Source organism: Callorhinus ursinus, unplaced genomic scaffold, assembly GCF_003265705.2.
Source record: "Callorhinus ursinus isolate GAN/ISIS: 27379988/994484 unplaced genomic scaffold, GSC_fseal_2.0 scaffold5, whole genome shotgun sequence".
Classification (NCBI taxonomy): Eukaryota; Metazoa; Chordata; class Mammalia; order Carnivora; family Otariidae; genus Callorhinus; species Callorhinus ursinus.
The window spans coordinates 72,337,966-72,356,840 of NW_027397067.1; the positions used below are offsets into that span (position 1 = coordinate 72,337,966).

An 18,875-nucleotide genomic window follows, 5' to 3' on the forward strand; every position below is an offset into this window, starting at 1 on the left:
CATTCTCATGGACTTCTACCTTCTACTTTTGTTGCTAGTTTAATCATGTCAGGTTCTCCGACATGAGTAGTTTTGTGGGTGGGGGAGGGAGGGGATTATTAATCCACCTTCACATGATGTTTATTTTCAGCTAGATCAAAAAAAGAGAGAGAGAGAGAGAGAGAGAGAGAGAGAGGGTGTTGGGAACCCTCTGATATTTCTGGTATTTCCTGAAATTGCATACATAGGTTAAATCTGTCCTGAGGAGAGATGTTTAATCATTTGCAATTATGGTGCTCCACAGAGAAAAGGTTAAAGATGAATCAGTTTTCTCTAAGGAGTCTGGGCTGGGGGTGCACTCGAGCATGCATTCTTGGCTAACCAGAAGAAGGAAGCCAGGACTTACGTTCTGTTTCCCCACTATGTTATCAAAGGGCAGTTCGGGGCTCCAGGATCCTTCTGTGAATGTCGCCCCACTGTTTCTCCTGTCTGAGGAGCTCACCGATTCTTTGACAATGTCTTCGGGCAACGACAGCAGACTCTCCTCAGGCTGCTTAATCAAATAGGTCTCTATGTTATGCTTCCTCAAGAATTCGTTTCTCTCTTTACCATGACCCTCTTCTACGTTATAGTCACCGTTGAGGCAGTCCAGCGTGGCTTTGGAAATGTGAATCCTCCTGTGTGCACAAAGCATAGGTCATTATACACCCCCGAGGTGGCCTGCAAAGACCATTGCTGTTTGCCGTCCTGGGCAAAGCCAACATCAGGGCTACACACGGGTACTGTGAAGACATATTTTCAAGGACAATATGTGCTCCCCTTAAAAGCAGAAAAAAATAAAAGAAAACAGAAGTACAGGCATAAATCAGTGAGCAGCGTATCGCTGACTTCACCCCAAGGGACACTGCAGCCTCTGATAAAATCCAGCCTTGCTGAGCCATACCTAAGCACCTCTTTTGACTTTTCCTATGACTGTCAGCCTGATCCCAGCAACCTTCAAGAATCGGTGATTTTTTGGTATTGTTGACTGTATTGGAAAACCAAGCTCCATAAATGTTTCTGAGCCCAAAAGTAATTATTGTCCAAATCACCATGAAACCACAGCAGTTCCCTTAGTGTCTTGGGACTTTTCTCCTCATTTTAATTTTCATATATTTGTGCCTGGATTCTTCTACTTGTCTATCATCTTCTTAAAAATAAAGGCAGGTCTTAGGAGTTCACACGGCTGCATGGAGGGTCCTTTCGGAAAACTACTCTAAGATGCAATTTCTTCTAGAAGGTGTATATGGCAAGGAGCAGGGAACAGAGAAGTCAACACAGGTAGGCAGGTGGCTGGCTAGGCTCACTCACAAGGTAAGTGCTCATTCCTGCATCACCATTCCATCACAGCTCATGATCCAAGTTGTTGTTTTTATATTTGTTTTAGCAAAACAACAGATGACATCAAGAGCCTTAAGGATCAGACTTGAATTGTGGAAACTTCACATCGTAAACCCTTTGGGGAAGAGTTTTTCTGTTCTCTTAACTGTCTAATTCAATCAGACTACTTATTTGTGCTGTATTGTGGTCTGGGTAGATTAGTATGGTGATGATGAGCATGGACTGTTTGGCCAGATTGCCTGGATTGAAATCCTAGCGTTACCACTTGCTAGCTGAGAGATCTTGGGCAAGCTACTTAAACTTTCAATAAGTCTGTTTTCTCACCTTAAATATGGGAAAATAAAAGTACCCATCTCTTAAGGTCATTGTATTCCAAAGTTGATTTGTGTAAAGACAGTGTGTACGGTACACTGAACATACTATAAAAGCACATGCTTAAATAATATTCTCAAAAATGCCACTGTGAAATTACTGTTGTCTATTCCATGCCTCCTCAAGGCTTACAGGATACAACCTAAGCTCTGAAGAAGGCTTCTGAGCCCCTCTCTTCTGGGCTCTACCACTTTAAAACTCATTCTCTGACACTGCTCCCTTCCTGTACCCTATGCTTTCTCCAGCTAATCAAGTAACTGGCATTTCTTTAAAGCCAAGGTACCATTTCATGCCTATTAAACTCAGAACAAGCCATGCCCTTTTCCTGGAATGCTCATCCCATCTTTTCTACAGGACAATTTCTTACTCCCCAATTCAGCTCAAAAGTCATTTTCCTTAGGCTGACTTTACCGCTCTTCTGAATGAATGAATGAATGAATGAATAAGGGAAATGCTTAAAATTTTGCTTCGCTTTTGCAATCATAGAAAAAATATATCCAAGGAAGGAAACAATAAAATTTTTTAAAAGGAGCATTTCCAAATGCATCGTACTTTTTAGTACTATCTCTACTTCCCCGTTACCCTTTTTACCCATCCTGCTAAGCTCCTGTTTATAGAGAATAACTCACTGCAAAGGACACAGAAAGAAATAGAAATTACAAGAAAATGCATTTCTGATCATTTAAGATACATTCTCCATGTTTTCCAAACAAGTATCATTATACGTAGTCATCGATTTCAAAAGCAAGGGAAGATATTAAAAATAAAAGCATGTGAAACATGTTTTGAGCTTTCTTAAGAAATGTGAGTAATGTGTGTAAGTGCAAATTATTCTCATGATGAATTTTGTTAACACCTGGGAACTCAGTCATGTTAACCTAGGGGAATAGAAAAGTCATTGACCTTCTATGAAATGGATGCTCCAGTCTTCTTTCTCAGATCAAGTCCAGAGCTAGGGGCTAGAAAGCTGTCTTTTTCTCCCAGGCAAAACAAAACTCTTGGGAGGGTTTTGTTAAGTCCGATGGTTGATTTTAAATAAGTTAAATATCAACCTCATTTGATATTTTATATGGGTTCTACATTTTATTATTCTGCTGTCAGTGCTCAAGGAGACTAATATTTGCATATACTAAATCAATAGTATGTTTTCAAACACTGTGGAAGACATCCTCACTTTTATTTATTGCTGACTGTTCTGCTGAAGTTATAATCAATATACACTTAAATGTTTTGACAGAAACTGGGCTTCAGATGTTCATTTTCATCCTTGTTAGTGCCTTGAGCTTGGGAGTGAGGTATTTGCAGATGACAGTGTGGTAATTACATTTCCCCCTAAAGAAATGAATCCAGTCTCAGACAATATTCTCATACATGGAATGTTGGGTCAACATTTTCTGGTAATTTCAAATGCCAGCATATAATAATAACAGTTATGAAAGTAAATAAGATGTAACAGTTGGGTGACACTTATTTTGCATAAATGTTATTTTGTAGCCAAAGGTATTCCTAGATGCTTGGCTCTGTGGATCATCTCATATAATTTCCATCCTTCCCAACCACTCTCGGGGACAGGCATTTCTTCACCTCCTTTCGCAGATGGTGAGATGGGCCTGGAGATAATGAGTAAGTAACTGGCCTGAGGTTCTATCAGTGGAAGATGACAGTGCAAGATTGAGACAAGGACTTGCATTTTCAGAGTCTTTTCAAGACCCTACACTGTAGCCTATGGCCACCATGACAGCTGTGACCACAGTGAATATGTCCCGAGCACAGGACAAGGGACTTTATATGCATTATATCATTTAACAGAAGCTCCGGAACAGTGGTCCTCAAAGTGTGGTACCAAGGCCAGCAGCATCAATATCACCTGGACCTTGTTAGGAAGGCCTATTCTTAGATCATCTCCAGACATATGGATCAGAAACCCCAAGAGTGGGGCCCAGCTACCTACGGGTTAACAAGCCCTCAGGTGATTCAGACGCATGCCAAGTTTTGAGAATCCCTGCTTGTTTGGGGCCACGTGGCCGGTGTCCATGGCAGAGAAAGGATTTTCATCCAATTCTGCATGACCTCAGGGTCAGGGTACTAACCACTATGCCATGGAGTTGTACACCTCCCTCTCGCTTCTGTTCTATGCCTCGTGCTAGCCTCTGGGGACACAGTGAGGGCCCGGACAGTCATAATAAGAAGACAGTCATGAGCAAGTTAGATACATTAGAGAGTACAGTGATTTAACAGTGAGGGACAGTGAGGCACTTACAAGCTGTTTTTATGTGACATCTTTAATATCTTTGAGCCTCAGTTTCCTTATGAACACAAGAAAGCTAAGACTGGTACACCTGCTTTCAGTACTCTTTGCTTTACTGCGCTTTGCAGATAGTCCATCTTTTGCCAGTTGAAGGTCCGGGGCAACCCTGCATTGAGCAAATTTATCAGCGTCATTTCTCCAACAGTGTCTCCTCACGTCGGTTTTCTGCGTCACATTTTGGTAATTCTCACGATATTTCAATCAGTGTCATTATTATTGGATTTGTGATGTTGATCTGTGATCAGTGATTAGGACTTGCTGAAAGCTCAGATGATAGTTTGCATTTTTTAGCGCACATTGTTTTTTTTTAAAACATAATGGTACTATACACTTAAGAGACTACAGTAGAGTGTAAACATAGCTGTGATAGGCCCTAGAAAACCAAAATATTCATTTCTCGTTTTATTGCAATTTGCGCTTTATTGTAGAGGACCTGGAACTGAACCTACAATATCTCTAAGGTATGTCTGTATTTACTATGTGGAGTGTCATAAGACCAAACGATATAACATATTGATGGTAGTTAGCCGACTTGTGAGTGCGTGGTAGGTACTGAATACATGTTTGGAATTGGGGGCTAATTCTCACTAAAAGGAAAAGTAAGCTGAGTTTATTCCTATATGTCCTGATGGACAGGAAAAGGAAGTAGACATCTGAAAAGCAAACAAAACCCAACAATTCCAAACCAGGTAGGATTTGGAGACATGTCTCAGTTTTACTACATTTCTGCACATGGGCACATCCTACGCCTCAGCAGACCTGGATAATGTATAGAAGACTAAGTACTTTGTAAGTACTATCTTATTGGAAGCCAAGTTCTTGAGGTCGAAAGCATTCTCAGCCCAACTTTACGGTGAAGAAACCAGGCAGGAAGATTCAGAAACTTGCCCCAGCCTCTATAACTGGTAAGTAGTAAATCCACCATTCAAATACATCATCAGATTTAAACTCAGTCACTGCTGTGTTTCTTGGTGTGATTGAGAATATTAGTTAAACTGGCCTCCAGAATTATGTCACACACCCACAGAGCTGTATTCTGCAGTTTGCAAAGGGAATTTACCAGGTATACGGCAACTCTTCATGCAGCTACGCTTTCAAGACATATACACAGATAGATTAGCTGTCTGGTTTGTTTGGATCCAGCAGGTAGTTATTGTAGGAAAATCCCAGAGAATGTAAGGATTTAAGAAACCCAGTGGTGACATGTTAGGCTTATCTTAGTTCCAAGCTGCATGGCAAGGAGTGGTGACCATTAAAGACAGAAGCTCCCTTAAAAGGATGGACATCACTGCATGGTTTACAAAGCGCTTCACACCCACTGCCCGACATAGCCTCAGACAAAATCTGTGAGGTGGACTGTGCCTATTTGGCGGATGAGAAAACAAACCCTCATGGAGAAGGGACATAAAATCACAAGGTACCATATCAGTATTATCATCTCTCTTTTTATAGTGAGACTCAGAGAAGTTAAGTATTGGCCTGAGATCATGCAGACAGAGCAACAAAAGCCAAGTCTGTGCTAAAATCACATGCCAGGAGGTATGTGTGTTTTACATGACTTGCTAAGGCAACAGAGCTTGGTATGGGGCAGCGTGGAAATCCTAGTTTCTCTGATACCACCTCCTACAGTTTATTTCCCATGATACTATGTTACCTGATATTAAATATAATTAGCAAGGAATGATGGCAGACACCAGAGAACTCTGACTCCAAAGGTAGGGTTGGGGATGAGGCGTAGGGAAAGGAATATGTGTACACCTCCTGTCTGTCTAAACTTTCTGTCTGCCTCTTGGTCTATCTATCATCTATCTATCTATCTATCTATCTATCTATCTATCTATCTATCTATCATCTAATATTTATCATCTGTTAGAGAGAAGTATGTGCAAGAACTCAGTACAACTTACCGGTTCACATATATCCAAAATCTTATTAGACCCAATCTGCATAAGCAGAATCTCACTACTACTTTTCAGGGTTCAGTGACCCCTTCCAGGCCACTAGTACCACTGGGGATTCTATACCCACTGGTCTTGCCAGCCAAATTCAGAGAGCTGAGTTATCAAGGTAAGTAAGGTCATATAGAAGGTCAGGAGGTCTTACCCCTGACTGCCCATGAGAATTGCTTTAAGAAGTTATAGACTCTGCACAGATTCTGCTTTATATGTACCGACATGGGTCTGGACACCAGTGGTTTTAAAATGTTCCTCCGTTGATTAGAATGGGAGTCCAGTCTGGAAAGCAGTAAGTTTTGCAGGGCTGGGTCCTGAACATCTGCCTGCCGTCCCGCCACCTTCACTACCTGTGATGAATTTCACTAGACTTTTGAGGCCAATATTTGTATGACGTTTTAATGTCCTGTCTCCTCCTAAACAACTGCTTCTCATAGATCGATACCTCAGAATTCTGCACACAGGAAACCAACTGCCACAGAGTGAGCAAAACGATGGGGGTTAAACAAGAAGATGGCTTTGCTTTGACTTACCCAGGGATTCCTCCAGATTCTAGTTTGTTCGCAATGTCCACATCCCAGGACCAGACATCAAACTGCCACTTCCGCAGGCCCAACACTCCACACAGCACTGAGCCCGAGTGGATTCCAATCCGCATGTCCACATCATGCTTCGTCCTTGACCTCACATACCTGTTGACATAGGTGAAATGGAGACACATGCATAAGGCCGGAGTGGACACTCTTGGCTTTGGTGGCAGCCCAGTTCTTCCCAACTCTGTAAGTTCAACTCCTGCCCGTTCATATGCCACCTCTTCCATGAAGCTTTCTTAGGTTTTTCTGGTAACAGGAAGGAATTTCTTGCTCCCCTGAGCTCCCCTACCCCTCTACCTGAAATTTTAAGTGTCCTTATCACCCTTCTCCCCAAACCTGCTCATGCTATACAATCTGTCTCAGAGAATGGCATCAACATCTTTCTCCGCCCACTAGTGCATAAACCTGGGATCGACTATAGATTCTGCCCTCCATGGCATACTCCATTTCCAAGACAAGTATTTTCATTTTCATTTTGTTTCCTTCTCTCTCCATCAACACTCCAGTTCAGCAGGCTTCAGTCTGGGTTCCCTGCCCCAGGCTGAACTTCTTCCAGCCCATGTTCTGCCAGGCTATCACATACACAAATGTGACCTCGTCACTCCATCACTCCTTCATTGAAGACTCTTTGCTGACCTCCTACCCCGAGAGCAGTGGACTCCAGAGCAGAGCGCTCACGTCCCAGGGCTGAGCGGGTTCATCCCTGGCATGCAGGAAGGAAATGTTAAAACCTCCATTTATAGCTCTTTAAAAATCTTTACCCAAATTTGATATATGGGTTGCCCTCATTGACTTCACAGGGTCCATGCCAGATTGTAAGCATGGAGGAAGCTTCTTGAAGAAAGAAAGCACTTCTGCTGTTGGAAGGTTTCTGCAGGCACCCACATCCCTTCTTCGATTTCAGAGCATTTCAAACAATTTTAGTTTGAGTTAAATGATGTTGTTTTCATAGAAAGAAATTCAAATGGTAGAACATAATACAGTCAACCCTTGAAATCATGCGTGGAGATTCAAGCCTTGCCAATAGTTGGGCTTAAAAACGTGACCGCTAATCGTGGAACGCTACATCAAAAACTAATGATGTAATGTATGGTGATTAACATAACATAATAATAAAAAAAAGAAAAAAAACATGACCCCTCTCCTCCAGCCTTTATTTGAAAGAATAAATGAATGGATGATTCCACGTACAAAACCCGAATCTCTGTCTTCACTGTTCCTCACAAGTGGTAAGATAATACAAAGTTATTTAAATAAGAAAGCAAAATTGCTGTGGGTTGAAAATATAGAAATATTGAAATAAATCAGATACTAGGAAGGCAGTCGTGGGAGAATGTCTGTGGCTAAAGAAATAATTCTTGTCCCTGGTGAAGATTCTAGTTTCTGGGCCAAGGTTTTAACTTTAACTTTTATGTTAAAATTATATAGTACCCCGCCATCCACTAATGAAGCAAATAGTAGAAGCCATGTGGAAGAATTTAACAAGACAAGAGGAGAAACAGCGTCCAGCAGCTGAGAGGAGCATTTCAGCTCTGACACAGTCACCCAGTGAATGTGTGTGGGGCAGGTCGCTGGGAGAGGTCATCTGTGCTGTCGGCTGGCTGGGTCAAGTACTACAATACCAAGCACGTGGCAGGATTGCACTCTCCTGTATATTCCATGTTGTCTTGGCCAATAAAATGTAAACAAAGTGACATGTATGATTTGCTTCTGGGCAGAAGCTTTAAGAGCTTGAAAAATCACACACTCTCTCTCTCTCTCCCCCCCCTTCCTTCTGTGTCAATTGTCATTCAAGCACACTTGGGAGAGAGTTCGAAATTGGGGTTCTTGAATGAGGATGATGTCTAGTGGTCCCTTGCCACTCCCCCTAAACCTATCATAGGGTTGGGACAGAAAATATGAGTGAAAAATAACTCTTTGCTCTTTTAAGCCACTGAGATTTGGGAGGATGCTTGTTACTTCAGCATAACCGGGACCATGCTGACTGGTACAGTCATCAGTCCCAATCTACCTTCTTCCCATTACCCCTACAGTGGAGGGCTTAATATGAACTCTACTGCCAGACTACCTGAGTGTACGTCTTGCTCTGCCACTTCCTAGCTGTATGACCTTCGGCAAATTACTTAACTTCCATCTACAAAATGCAAATAATAATAGCACTGTCAGGATTAAGTGAACAGATGAACGGAGAGCTGAGAAAGTGTCTGGCACAGGCGAAGAATGACTTGGTTGCTCATCACATACAAAGGAACTGCAGCCGAGAAGTAAAAGGAAGTAAAAGCTTATGGTCACATAGCTGGTAAGGAGGATTCTAGGACCAGCCTGGGATTGTGTGTCTTTACCCCTCACCCTCTTTGTAACATAGGTACTGTCTACGGCATGTGATCTTGGGCAAATAGCTTGGTCTGACCCTGAGTTTCAAGAGCTACAAAATAAAGCTCTAGCAGATTGCCTCACTCATGGAGCCTTTGTGAGTCCCAAAGGAGGTAATGGATGTTAAAATGCTTTGCCAACTAATTGTGAGAGACTATTGAACAGCACACTGTGCTCATGCCATTAGGTAATTAACACGATACAGGGAATACATTGGAACCTCTTAATGAAAAGGCATTTAGATTTTTTATTTTCTTCTGCAAAACAAAAATCATAAGACAAAATTTCCTTATTGCACTGTTTTTTTTCCTTTCTTTTTGTTATGTCTGGGATTTGACTTAAATGAAAGATAGGAATAAACAGTGTGTAAAAGTAATGAATAATTTACAGGTATTGATCCTCCTTGGAAAGGCGACCCGGTGGTTGTACAGAATCGCAAACACACACCATGTGTTTCAAGATCAGCTCTGGAGGGGAGGACCTGTGAGCATCCTTGAAGCTAAAATGAAGGAATTCTGCTCTGCATTACAAGTCTTGTTCACTTCTTCCAAGGCAGAGCCCTAGGGATGCTTTGCTGTGCGCCTCATCAGCCACAAATAAAGAGAATATGACTAGAGATCACTTGCATTCTACATATGTGTACCCTCTCTTTCCTCCCCACAAACTCTTGAGCCTCTGGAGGGCAGGGGTACTTACTATCTTTTATTTCCACATGCCCAGACCATAGCACAACGCTGAGTGCGTAGGTATAGTCAGTGCTCAAAAGTATTTACTGAATTAATGGACAAAGCTCAAAGGCTTTCTTGCTCTGTGGCTCCATGTTGTCCCAGGATGCTTCTAAGAGTCCCAGGAAACCACAGAGGTGTCTTTGAACCTGCCGCATCTTCCCCCTTCAAATTAGGCAGCTTTGCTCTCATCTGTTTCTCATGGCAGGCTTCCATCTAAGATTTCTTTTAAGTAAAGAAAGTATTAATTATTATGAATTTTTGCAGTTGTATGTCAAGCCGGGAACCAGTAACACAACTTGCAAAAAAATTGAAGATGTCATTTCTTTTATTTGAACCATTAAAGAGGAGAGTGCTTGGTAAATGGTAAAACATGAAAACCCTGAGAATTTTTCTTTTGATTTCAATGCTTCAAATTTTTTTTAGCCAATTAATCAATCTGTAGAAGATGCTGGAGGAACGATAGGAAGCATAATCTAGTAGCCATCACTGATCTGTAAATCAGACTCTCTCTACTGTTAAATGAATGGATGAATGAAAAAACCAACTTCAGCGGCACCTGGGTGGCTCAGTCAGTTAAGCGTCTGACTCTTGATTTCGGCTCAGATCGTGACCTCAGGGTCGTGAGATAAGCCCTGTGTGGGGCTCCCCCTTAGTGTGGAACCTGCTTAAAATTCTCTCTCATCCTCTCCCTCTGCCCAACTCCCCTCATGCCCCTCCCGCCTCCCATGCTTCTCTCTCTCTCTCTCTTTAAAAAAAAAAAGAGAGAGAGACCAACTTCAGCACTGCAACAGTTGGTACTGTGGGAGGAAGGATACCCAACTCCTCAGCTATGGGGGCAGAAACCAGAGTTCCAATGTTGGCTTTATCCCTCGCTGGCTGTGGGAGCTAGAACAAACACATGTACGCATTCCCCCGTCTCCTCTGTCAGTGGGAATGATATCAGCTCCTCAAAGCAAATCACTCTCAACACCACCAAGGAGCAGAGTGTGCACTGAAGCAAACCAGGATGTGAAGTTAGGTTTCCCCACTTGCTGGATGTGGCCCTTAGGCTGCATGCATTAGGCCCCAAGTCCTGCTCTTTAAGGTACAATGGGAAAGAGAATGGGTCCCTTGCAGAACTGTTAGGATGCTTTATAAACTCATGTATATAAAGCCCTTAAACTGGTGAACATGCAAAAATAATAACAAATACTAATTTTTGTTAGTAATAACAACTTATAACTACACATGTTGAATTGGATAAAAAAATTATAAATTGATCACACAAACTTTTCCTGCTTAAACTGTGCCTGCATTCACTCTATTTGCAACCAAACCCATTTCATACACCAGGTAGGAGTTCCTAGGCATAAATTGGCTCCAAAAGGAAGAACTAACTTATAATTTAATAAAAACTTGGGTCCTCCTCAGCTACCTGGGAGAAACAGTGCCCTTGAACATTCTGGAAAAAAGGAAAGGTGAGAGAGTTAGCTACGGAGGTCATCTACGATCACTGTGTCACACCTTATCTTTACAATAACCCTGTATATTATTATCATCCACACCATTTTCCAAATGAGGAAACTGAGTCTCAAGCAGTTCCTTTCTTTAGGTCACACAGCTACCGGTGAAACAGCTGGAATTTCACCCCGGATGTATGAGTCTAAACCCAAGAAGCCATGCTCAAGGGTATATGGACCACTGAGGTCTGATCTGGTCTCTGCCCAATAGGCCGATGACAGTCTCTACCAATTAATTCCAAAGTCATCAGACTTCTTAAAATGTTCGAAAGCCACCATGTCTTATCCTAGCATAGAAGTTGCAATTTCACAAAGTGCTTCCTTTTGATGCCTACAGTGATTCTGAGAGGTAGAGAACTATAAGGATTATAAGCTTCCATTTTACAGATGCAGGAATTGAGGCTCCAAGACAATTCAGGTGAGTCTATTACCTTTTTTTTAAGGTTTTATTTATTTATTTGAGAGACAGTGAGAAAGAGAGAGAGAGAGAGCACGAGAGTGGAGAGGGTCAGAGGGAGAAGCAGACTCCCCGCTGAACAGGGAGCCCGATGAGAGGCTCAATCCCAGGACTCCGGGATCATGACCTGAGCTGAAGGCAGATGCTTAACTGACTGAGCCACCCAGGCACCCACTCTATTACCTTTTCTGTGTCAGGCCTTTTATGTTCATGATCTCATTGCATCCTCACAACCATCCAATGCCACCAGAGTTCATTCACTCGCTCGTTCATTCAACAAGCGTTTCTTGAAGACCTCTGCCAATATAAGTAGTAAACCAAATGGACGAGTCAGGAAGTCAGCGTCCGTAGTAAACCAAATGGACGAGTCAGGAAGTCAGCGTCCATAGTAAATCAAATGGACGAGTCAGGAAGTCAGCGTCCGTATTCATAGAGCTCCATGAGGAGGGTTTACTCCACTGCACAGCTAAGAAAGCCTGAGCAAGAGAGAGGCTAAGTCATTCAGTCAAGCACAGTAGGTAATGGCCCCATCGGTCCACACTGCGCCAGACTCCAAGTTGAGTGCTCTGCTTAACTTAACCGCTGCCTGCACTCCCTTCAGCATTAGACTCTTGTTTCTCGAGTGGAAAGTAATGGAAAGATCTAATGTTGCATTCCTGTTCCAAAACAGTGTGGACCTAGTGAGAGAAACAATCTGGCCATCCATTTTCCATCACAGAGCTTTATGTTCTTCTCTTTTTTGCTAAAATAGATTTTTAAAAAACTGAGGTTGCCCAGATAGGTGTTTGTGTGTGTGCTCCACAAAGCATACTTCTTTAAACTCACAACCGTCTTCTTGTGCCACTGAATATTAATGTAAACCATGATGCTTCATAGTTCCCCATTTTCCTATTTTGTAGTACGCCAAAATTTATTTAAGTAATTCTTTGCCTTTGGGCATTTACAGAGTCCAGTGAACCAGCTTAAGTTCTTTCTCTGCCACTTTCAAGCTGTATGTCACTGTTCAGAAGTTATTTCTCCTGTCAAAGCTTCAGGTTCCTTCTCTGAAGAGTGGGGGAAGTAATAGTAGCATCCTCAATAGGTTTAGGTGAGGTGAGCCAGGAACTCTAGTCTAGTGGCTGGCACATGGTGAGCCTTCACTTAAAAATAGCTTTATCAGCTATCATTACTAGATAGATTCAATCTTCACCATTATAAATGATTTTGCAAAAAAATTTAAAAATCCTGTCCATGGACTGAGGACCACTCTGACTGCTGTATCTGTGAGAGGAGAGGGGACTTTATGGATCCTATAGTGAATGGCGTTTCAGAACAATGAATAAGAAAGGGGGGGCTCTTAGGGGGACAGGATGAGAGACAAACAGTGATTGGTGCGGGAGGGAAAAGGAGGAAGGAAAGAAGGAAGGAAAGGAGGGGGAACAGTGGGGGAGTGGAGAAACAGAGCAAAAAGGAAGTACAAGAAAGAGAGAGAGAGAGAGTAGGAGACACCAAGAGGGGGCTTGGGCATTCTTGCCTCAAATGAGGGCAGCAGAATCTCCTGTGTTTCATTCCTTGTCCTGCTATGTTGCTTGGCAGGGGAACCCGGCCACAAGGATTAAGATCTTTGCTCCAATTAACTGTTGGGGAACAGCCAGTTCCTGCTTGGCATTCTGGTGTCATTCTATGACTTTTTAGCAACCACAATGAAAAGACCAGGCTCTGCAATTTTCATTAAGATTCATCAAGGAAGCCTTTTGAAATCATTAATAAAGATCCTGCACATAACAGCCCACCTTAACTCCACTGTCTTCTCAGCTATCAAGCGTCCCCAAAATAGACCCAGGGCATGTGAAGAGGAGCCACCTGGAGACACTTCTCAATCTATTTAATGGAATTATTATCTAAGCCAATTTTAATTAATTTAATTTTATGAACAGACATGCATGAGATGGTATTAAATGCTTCATTAGAAATAAAGTTACAATCACTTTTTTTTTTTTGCCATTCATCCAGCTAATGTCATGTTTCTAAAATCAAGTATTTTTGATGGGATGGATTTACTGTGAGGCTTGATTACAACTTATTATCTTGTTCTTCTCAGATGTTTACTGACTTTCCCTCCCCCTCAATATTGGTTCTGCTAATTTTTTAGGGATGTATGGAGGATCTCCTGAGCTGTGTGTTGAGCCTTTGGCTATTAATGGCAGGCTTCAGGCATCAGAAGTAATCGTAGAAACCTGATGCTGAGAGGCAGGGTACCATATGGTTAAGGCCAATGGCTTTGGATTCAGATGGCTCCAGATGGGTGTTCCTTGTTCTGCCACTGACTAGTTGTGTGATCTTGTGCAATTACACAAACTCTGTAAGTTCCAGTTTCCTCATTGGTAAAGGAGAGGCCAACTTCCAGAGCTTCAGTTACTCAGGATGAACCCCCAAATTTGTACTTGTTGCTAATGGCTGACATCCGCTCTCATCAGCTGCCCTGGACTATTCTGATTAGTCCGTACTGTGGCCACACTGGTTGTTCAATATTTTGCCTACCACCCCTGCCTAACTCTTAGAATTGTCATTAAGACTTAATGAGATAAAATATGTAAAACACTTGTCTCAGTGCTTGGCAAGTAGCATAGCAGGTGTTCAATAAACCCAGCTACTATCATTATTTTACTGGAATAAAATAGAAACCATGAGAAAGGAATAGGTTTCTATAACTTAACTGAGTCAAATTTCCCAGTGTCCAAACTCAGCCCTAACTACAAGATTCTATTAAATATTTGTATGGTCACCATGTGCCTGCCATCTATTTGAATTTTCAAAAGAACACTCTGAAGTTGGGATCTTATGATCCCCATTTAAAGAAGAGACCACACAGGCTCTGAGAAGTGATGTCACGCTTGTCCCCAGCCACATACCTAATAATAGGAAGAAGCAGAAACCAGATGAGGTCTGCTGATTGCAGGCCAGGGACTCCCTCCATACGTACCCTCAGAACATTCCCCAGAAGTCACCACTCAAGGAACATGGCCATGTCAGCAAGATCTAGCAATGAACTCTATCTCTAATAAAATGGAATCCTGTCTAAAATTATTGGAGCATTGTCAAGCGATATATAACCTCACTGTCCTGACAAGTGTTTTGTTTAATTTAAATGTCCATATCATGTACTGTTTCTTACAGAGGCTCTCACGATCTAGGGTCGGATGGAATATTACCACCGTCCTCTTTTTGCTCCAGAGCTCGTGTTCTATTCAGGGCCTGACTTCTCTTCCCTGAATTGCTACAAAAATATCTTCCAACCAGTTTCCTTCCTTCAGCATCTGCCTCCTCTTCTCTAGAGTTAACTGAAGAGAGAGTTACTTATGTCCACAATTACCTTCTTCATGCCCCAGCTGGGAAATGATGCCTCCCTACTTTACGTGTTGGTGAGAACCCACTGCCCGAGGGACAAAGCCACAGTTGTCTCACAAGGTCATCAACTAACTGTGCGCTAACTCTGACTCTAAATTCACTGTCTGAATTTAGAAGTGTGATCACAAAAGGCTGCTTCAAATGCTCAATACACACACGCCTGCACAAATATGCACGTGTACACACACATGCCTACACGCGTGTATAGACACGCACACACACTCATGCACTCACACCTACATACCACACGTCTGTGCACACACATGCCACATACACTCAGATAGAAATGAACACATGTATATATATGCACACGCATTTACACACACACACACACACACGCGCGTGCGCGGCTTCTGCCATTCCTAACAGCTAGGAGGGCATATTCTTCGTGTCTCTGTTTCCAGGAAAACACCTCTATTTCTCCGTCAAAATGACTACTGTGGAGATACATCTGAAGACAAAATGCAGGGGAAACTACTTCTGTCATGCTTGTTCTTCTGACTGCCTCGACTCTTGCTCACTTGTGAATCCTGCCAGTGCTCTAAGCAGCAGCAGCTGACCTCGGGGTCAGCTTGGCACCTGTCCTCACCTGTCTACAATTGTAGGAGGACCTCCATCCCATATTTAGACTCATTGGTGACTAAGGTACAGGGTCGTTTTGAGTGCTGGCTTGCCATTTGTGCCAAAATTGTAAATCTCACCGAACAAAGAAACTACTGGAGCTCCTGAGATCTAGAGACCCAAGATCCAGATGCCATCTCTCCAACAAAACACCAGCCCCTCACTGCCAGTCTGCACTCTGTGGACCAGCATGGGACCCTAACTCTTTGAGGAAATGCCAAAAAAAAAAAGAACAAGGAGAGACCCTGACAAATTGGGGACAATACCTCAAATAGGGATCCATCTCTGATGACAAATATACAGAGCAGCCATCAAGTCTGGGCATACCAGTAAATAAATGGCTTATTTTCATTATATGACAACACACACAGCGTCATGTTATATATGGTTCCAGACTTTATGGCTTCTCTTGAGTTTCCCGGTTGGAACAAGTGCCTTTGGGTCTGAAGAAGAAAATTGCATCTTGTGTAAGCAATGTTAAGATTGTGATAAAGTTATGTAAATGGGATTCTCTTCTATATGCATTCAGGTAGAAATATTGTCTGCCAATCCTTCCTCAGACTGCAACACTTGACTGTAAGGGTGAGAGCTCTAGAAGTCTGAGCCCATTGCAACTGAAGTTGTCTCATTCCAGAGTTCTCATGTATTCCTCTGCATCATGTTTTGGTGCTAACTGGAAGAATTAATGCTGGACCTCCTGTCACCTACGTTATAATCAAGGAGTGTTTGAGTATTAATAGACTCTGATTCATTCAGTTAAAAAAATATCCTACTGAACTGTCTTATTCTAAGAGAATGAAAGCAGCCCTTAAGCAACGGATGAGAGAAAGTCCTTGAGTCATTTCAACTTCTCACCTCTCACTGACCTACTCCAGAACTCGAGAGAGGAGCCCTCAGATTGGATAAAATGGTCAGGAGGAATAAGGTCCCCCCAGAGAGATAAATGGTAACGTCCTAAGTATCTTAAGCATTTTGATAATCACCGTTCATTTTTTCTGCAATATCATCTCTGCAGCATTTCTTCTAAGCTCAAGATACAAACTCCTATGGCAAGTTTGTACATGAATGGTTAAAGAAAATGTGGTATCTATAGACACACACACACACACACACACACACACACACACACACACACACACATATATACACTGGAATATTAATCAGCTTTTAAAAAGAAGAAAATCCCTGTATATACACACATATAAGGACGGAATATTAATTAGCTTTAAAAAAGAAGGAAATCCTACTGTTTGCCTCAACAAGGATGAACCTGGAGGGCATTATGCTAAACGACATAAGCCAGACAAAGAAAGAAAATACTGTATATGTGAAATCTAAAAGAACCCCAAACCAAAAACAAAAAGGTCACATTCATAGGAACAAAGTAGAAGGGTGATTGCCAGCATTAAGGGAGGGTGGGGGAAATGGGGTGATACTGGTCAAAGGGCACAAACTTTTTGTTATGATTAAGTTCTGAGGATCTGATGCACAGCATGGCGATTACAGTTAATAATGCTGTACTTGGAATTTGCCAGAAGAGTAGAACTTAAACGTTCTCACAAAAAAAAAAAGGAAAGAAAAAGATTGCTATGTGAGGCAATGGATGTGTTAATTAACTTGACTATATAATTATTCCACAATATATCCATATATTGAATCATCATGCTCTGCACTTTAAATACATACCATTTTTTTTGGTCAATTATATCACCACAAAAAATAAAAATAAGTTAAAAAGAAAGCCTGTGGCAAGTTTTGCTACTTAAACTTGATTTTGATGTGGTTGACCAAAAATCACAGATTTTCAGAACTGGCAAAGACTTCAGAGCTGGTCTGGCCCAATTTCCTCATTTCACAAACAGAAAATCCAAGTCATCTCCCTAATGGACACCCATGGGCAAGAGAACGACGCCCTGTGACCTGTTCATCACTGTACTTCTGGCAACTAACATGGCGGCATCTGACACTTGGTAGAGCTCCACAGGTTTTGTTTTGGTTTTTTCTTTTTCTACCAACTGGCTGGTAGAATAAAGTTCACACACTTAATTAGTTGTAGAATGCATACAAGACAGCAAGTCTTCTGCATGTCAGTCCCATTGCCTCCCTTGAAGCTAGTTAAAATATTACAATTCATTCCAGTTTTCAGAGCAAGACTCACAAGTGTCCAAATTAACAACCAAGAAGCATCTGCAAGCTTTTCCATTTAAAAAAAGGAAACTCTGACCATGAGAGATGATGGACTCTGAAAAACTGAGGGTTCTAGAGGGTAGGGGGGTGGGGGGATGGGTTAGCCTGGTGATGGGTATTGAGGAGGGCACGTTTTGCATGGTGCACTGGGTGTTATGAACAAACAATGAATCATGGAACACTGCATCAAAAACTAATGATGTAATATATGGTGATTAACATAACAATAAAAAAAATTAAAAAAAAAAAAAGGAAACTCTGGTTTGGAATTTGTAGGCTCCTCTCTCCACAGTTCCTAAAGGTGAGAACTTCTGCATTTCTGTCAAAGAGGGGGCATGTCCTATCTCTTTCTCCACCAGTCTACTTGCTCTTGGGGATGGTGATGGTTGGGTTTTCATCATACACCCCATAGCAAAGCACAGTGCCACCTTGATTGGGCCCTGGTGATGGGCTGGTTCCAGAGGTGGGACCCTAGGGTCTGCCAGGGTAGCATATCTGCCCACCAGGAATGAGATTATCTGGCTAAGTCTTGAAACGACCAGTGTCACATCGATGAAGCAAAATCATATTTAGGGAAAGAGCTTCGATCTTTTTCTGAATTAGGGGACTACACAGCCTTTCCTGATGTCAACAGACCTCTGCCCCAAATTTGAATGAAGTCAGGGATCTGTCAGCAAGTAGGAGGCAGGCACACTGTGTTGGTCATGGCTCCAATTGCTTACATCCCTCCTGCCCACTCCAGGGTTGGTCTTGGAAGCCAGCAGGTGATCTGAGCCTTCAGTGGAGGATGTGTGTGGGGTACATGAGTTGTCCTCCTACTGCTCTTTAAATCAGACTGATACAGCCAAGGATCATGAACATACTACTAGACCACACAACCAAGGCATGAGTTCATTGGAAGATTTTTCTGGCCTGTTAATGGCAGGATTATTCTTCCTTTGTAAGATGAAGGCATAAGCCACAGAGAAGACTTCTACCCATGTACCCTCTTTATTGTCTTTGCTGTGGTCGGGGAAGGTTGCAATGCCTGTAGGCTCGA

The 18,875-nt window shown here is 42.3% G+C and overlaps 1 protein-coding gene across 1 annotated transcript in view; it reads right to left on the minus strand.

Moving 5' to 3' along the window:
• ADCY8 (adenylate cyclase 8) overlaps positions 1-18,875 on the minus strand; it is a 227,133-nt gene that overhangs the window by 100,533 nt on the left and 107,725 nt on the right. Inside the window, exons 6-7 of the mRNA XM_025871521.2 lie at positions 6,525-6,683; positions 386-656 (exon numbers count right to left, since the gene is read on the minus strand). Of these exons, the coding sequence (XP_025727306.1) occupies positions 386-656; positions 6,525-6,683 (430 nt within the window). The remainder of the gene's footprint in view (positions 1-385; positions 657-6,524; positions 6,684-18,875) is intronic.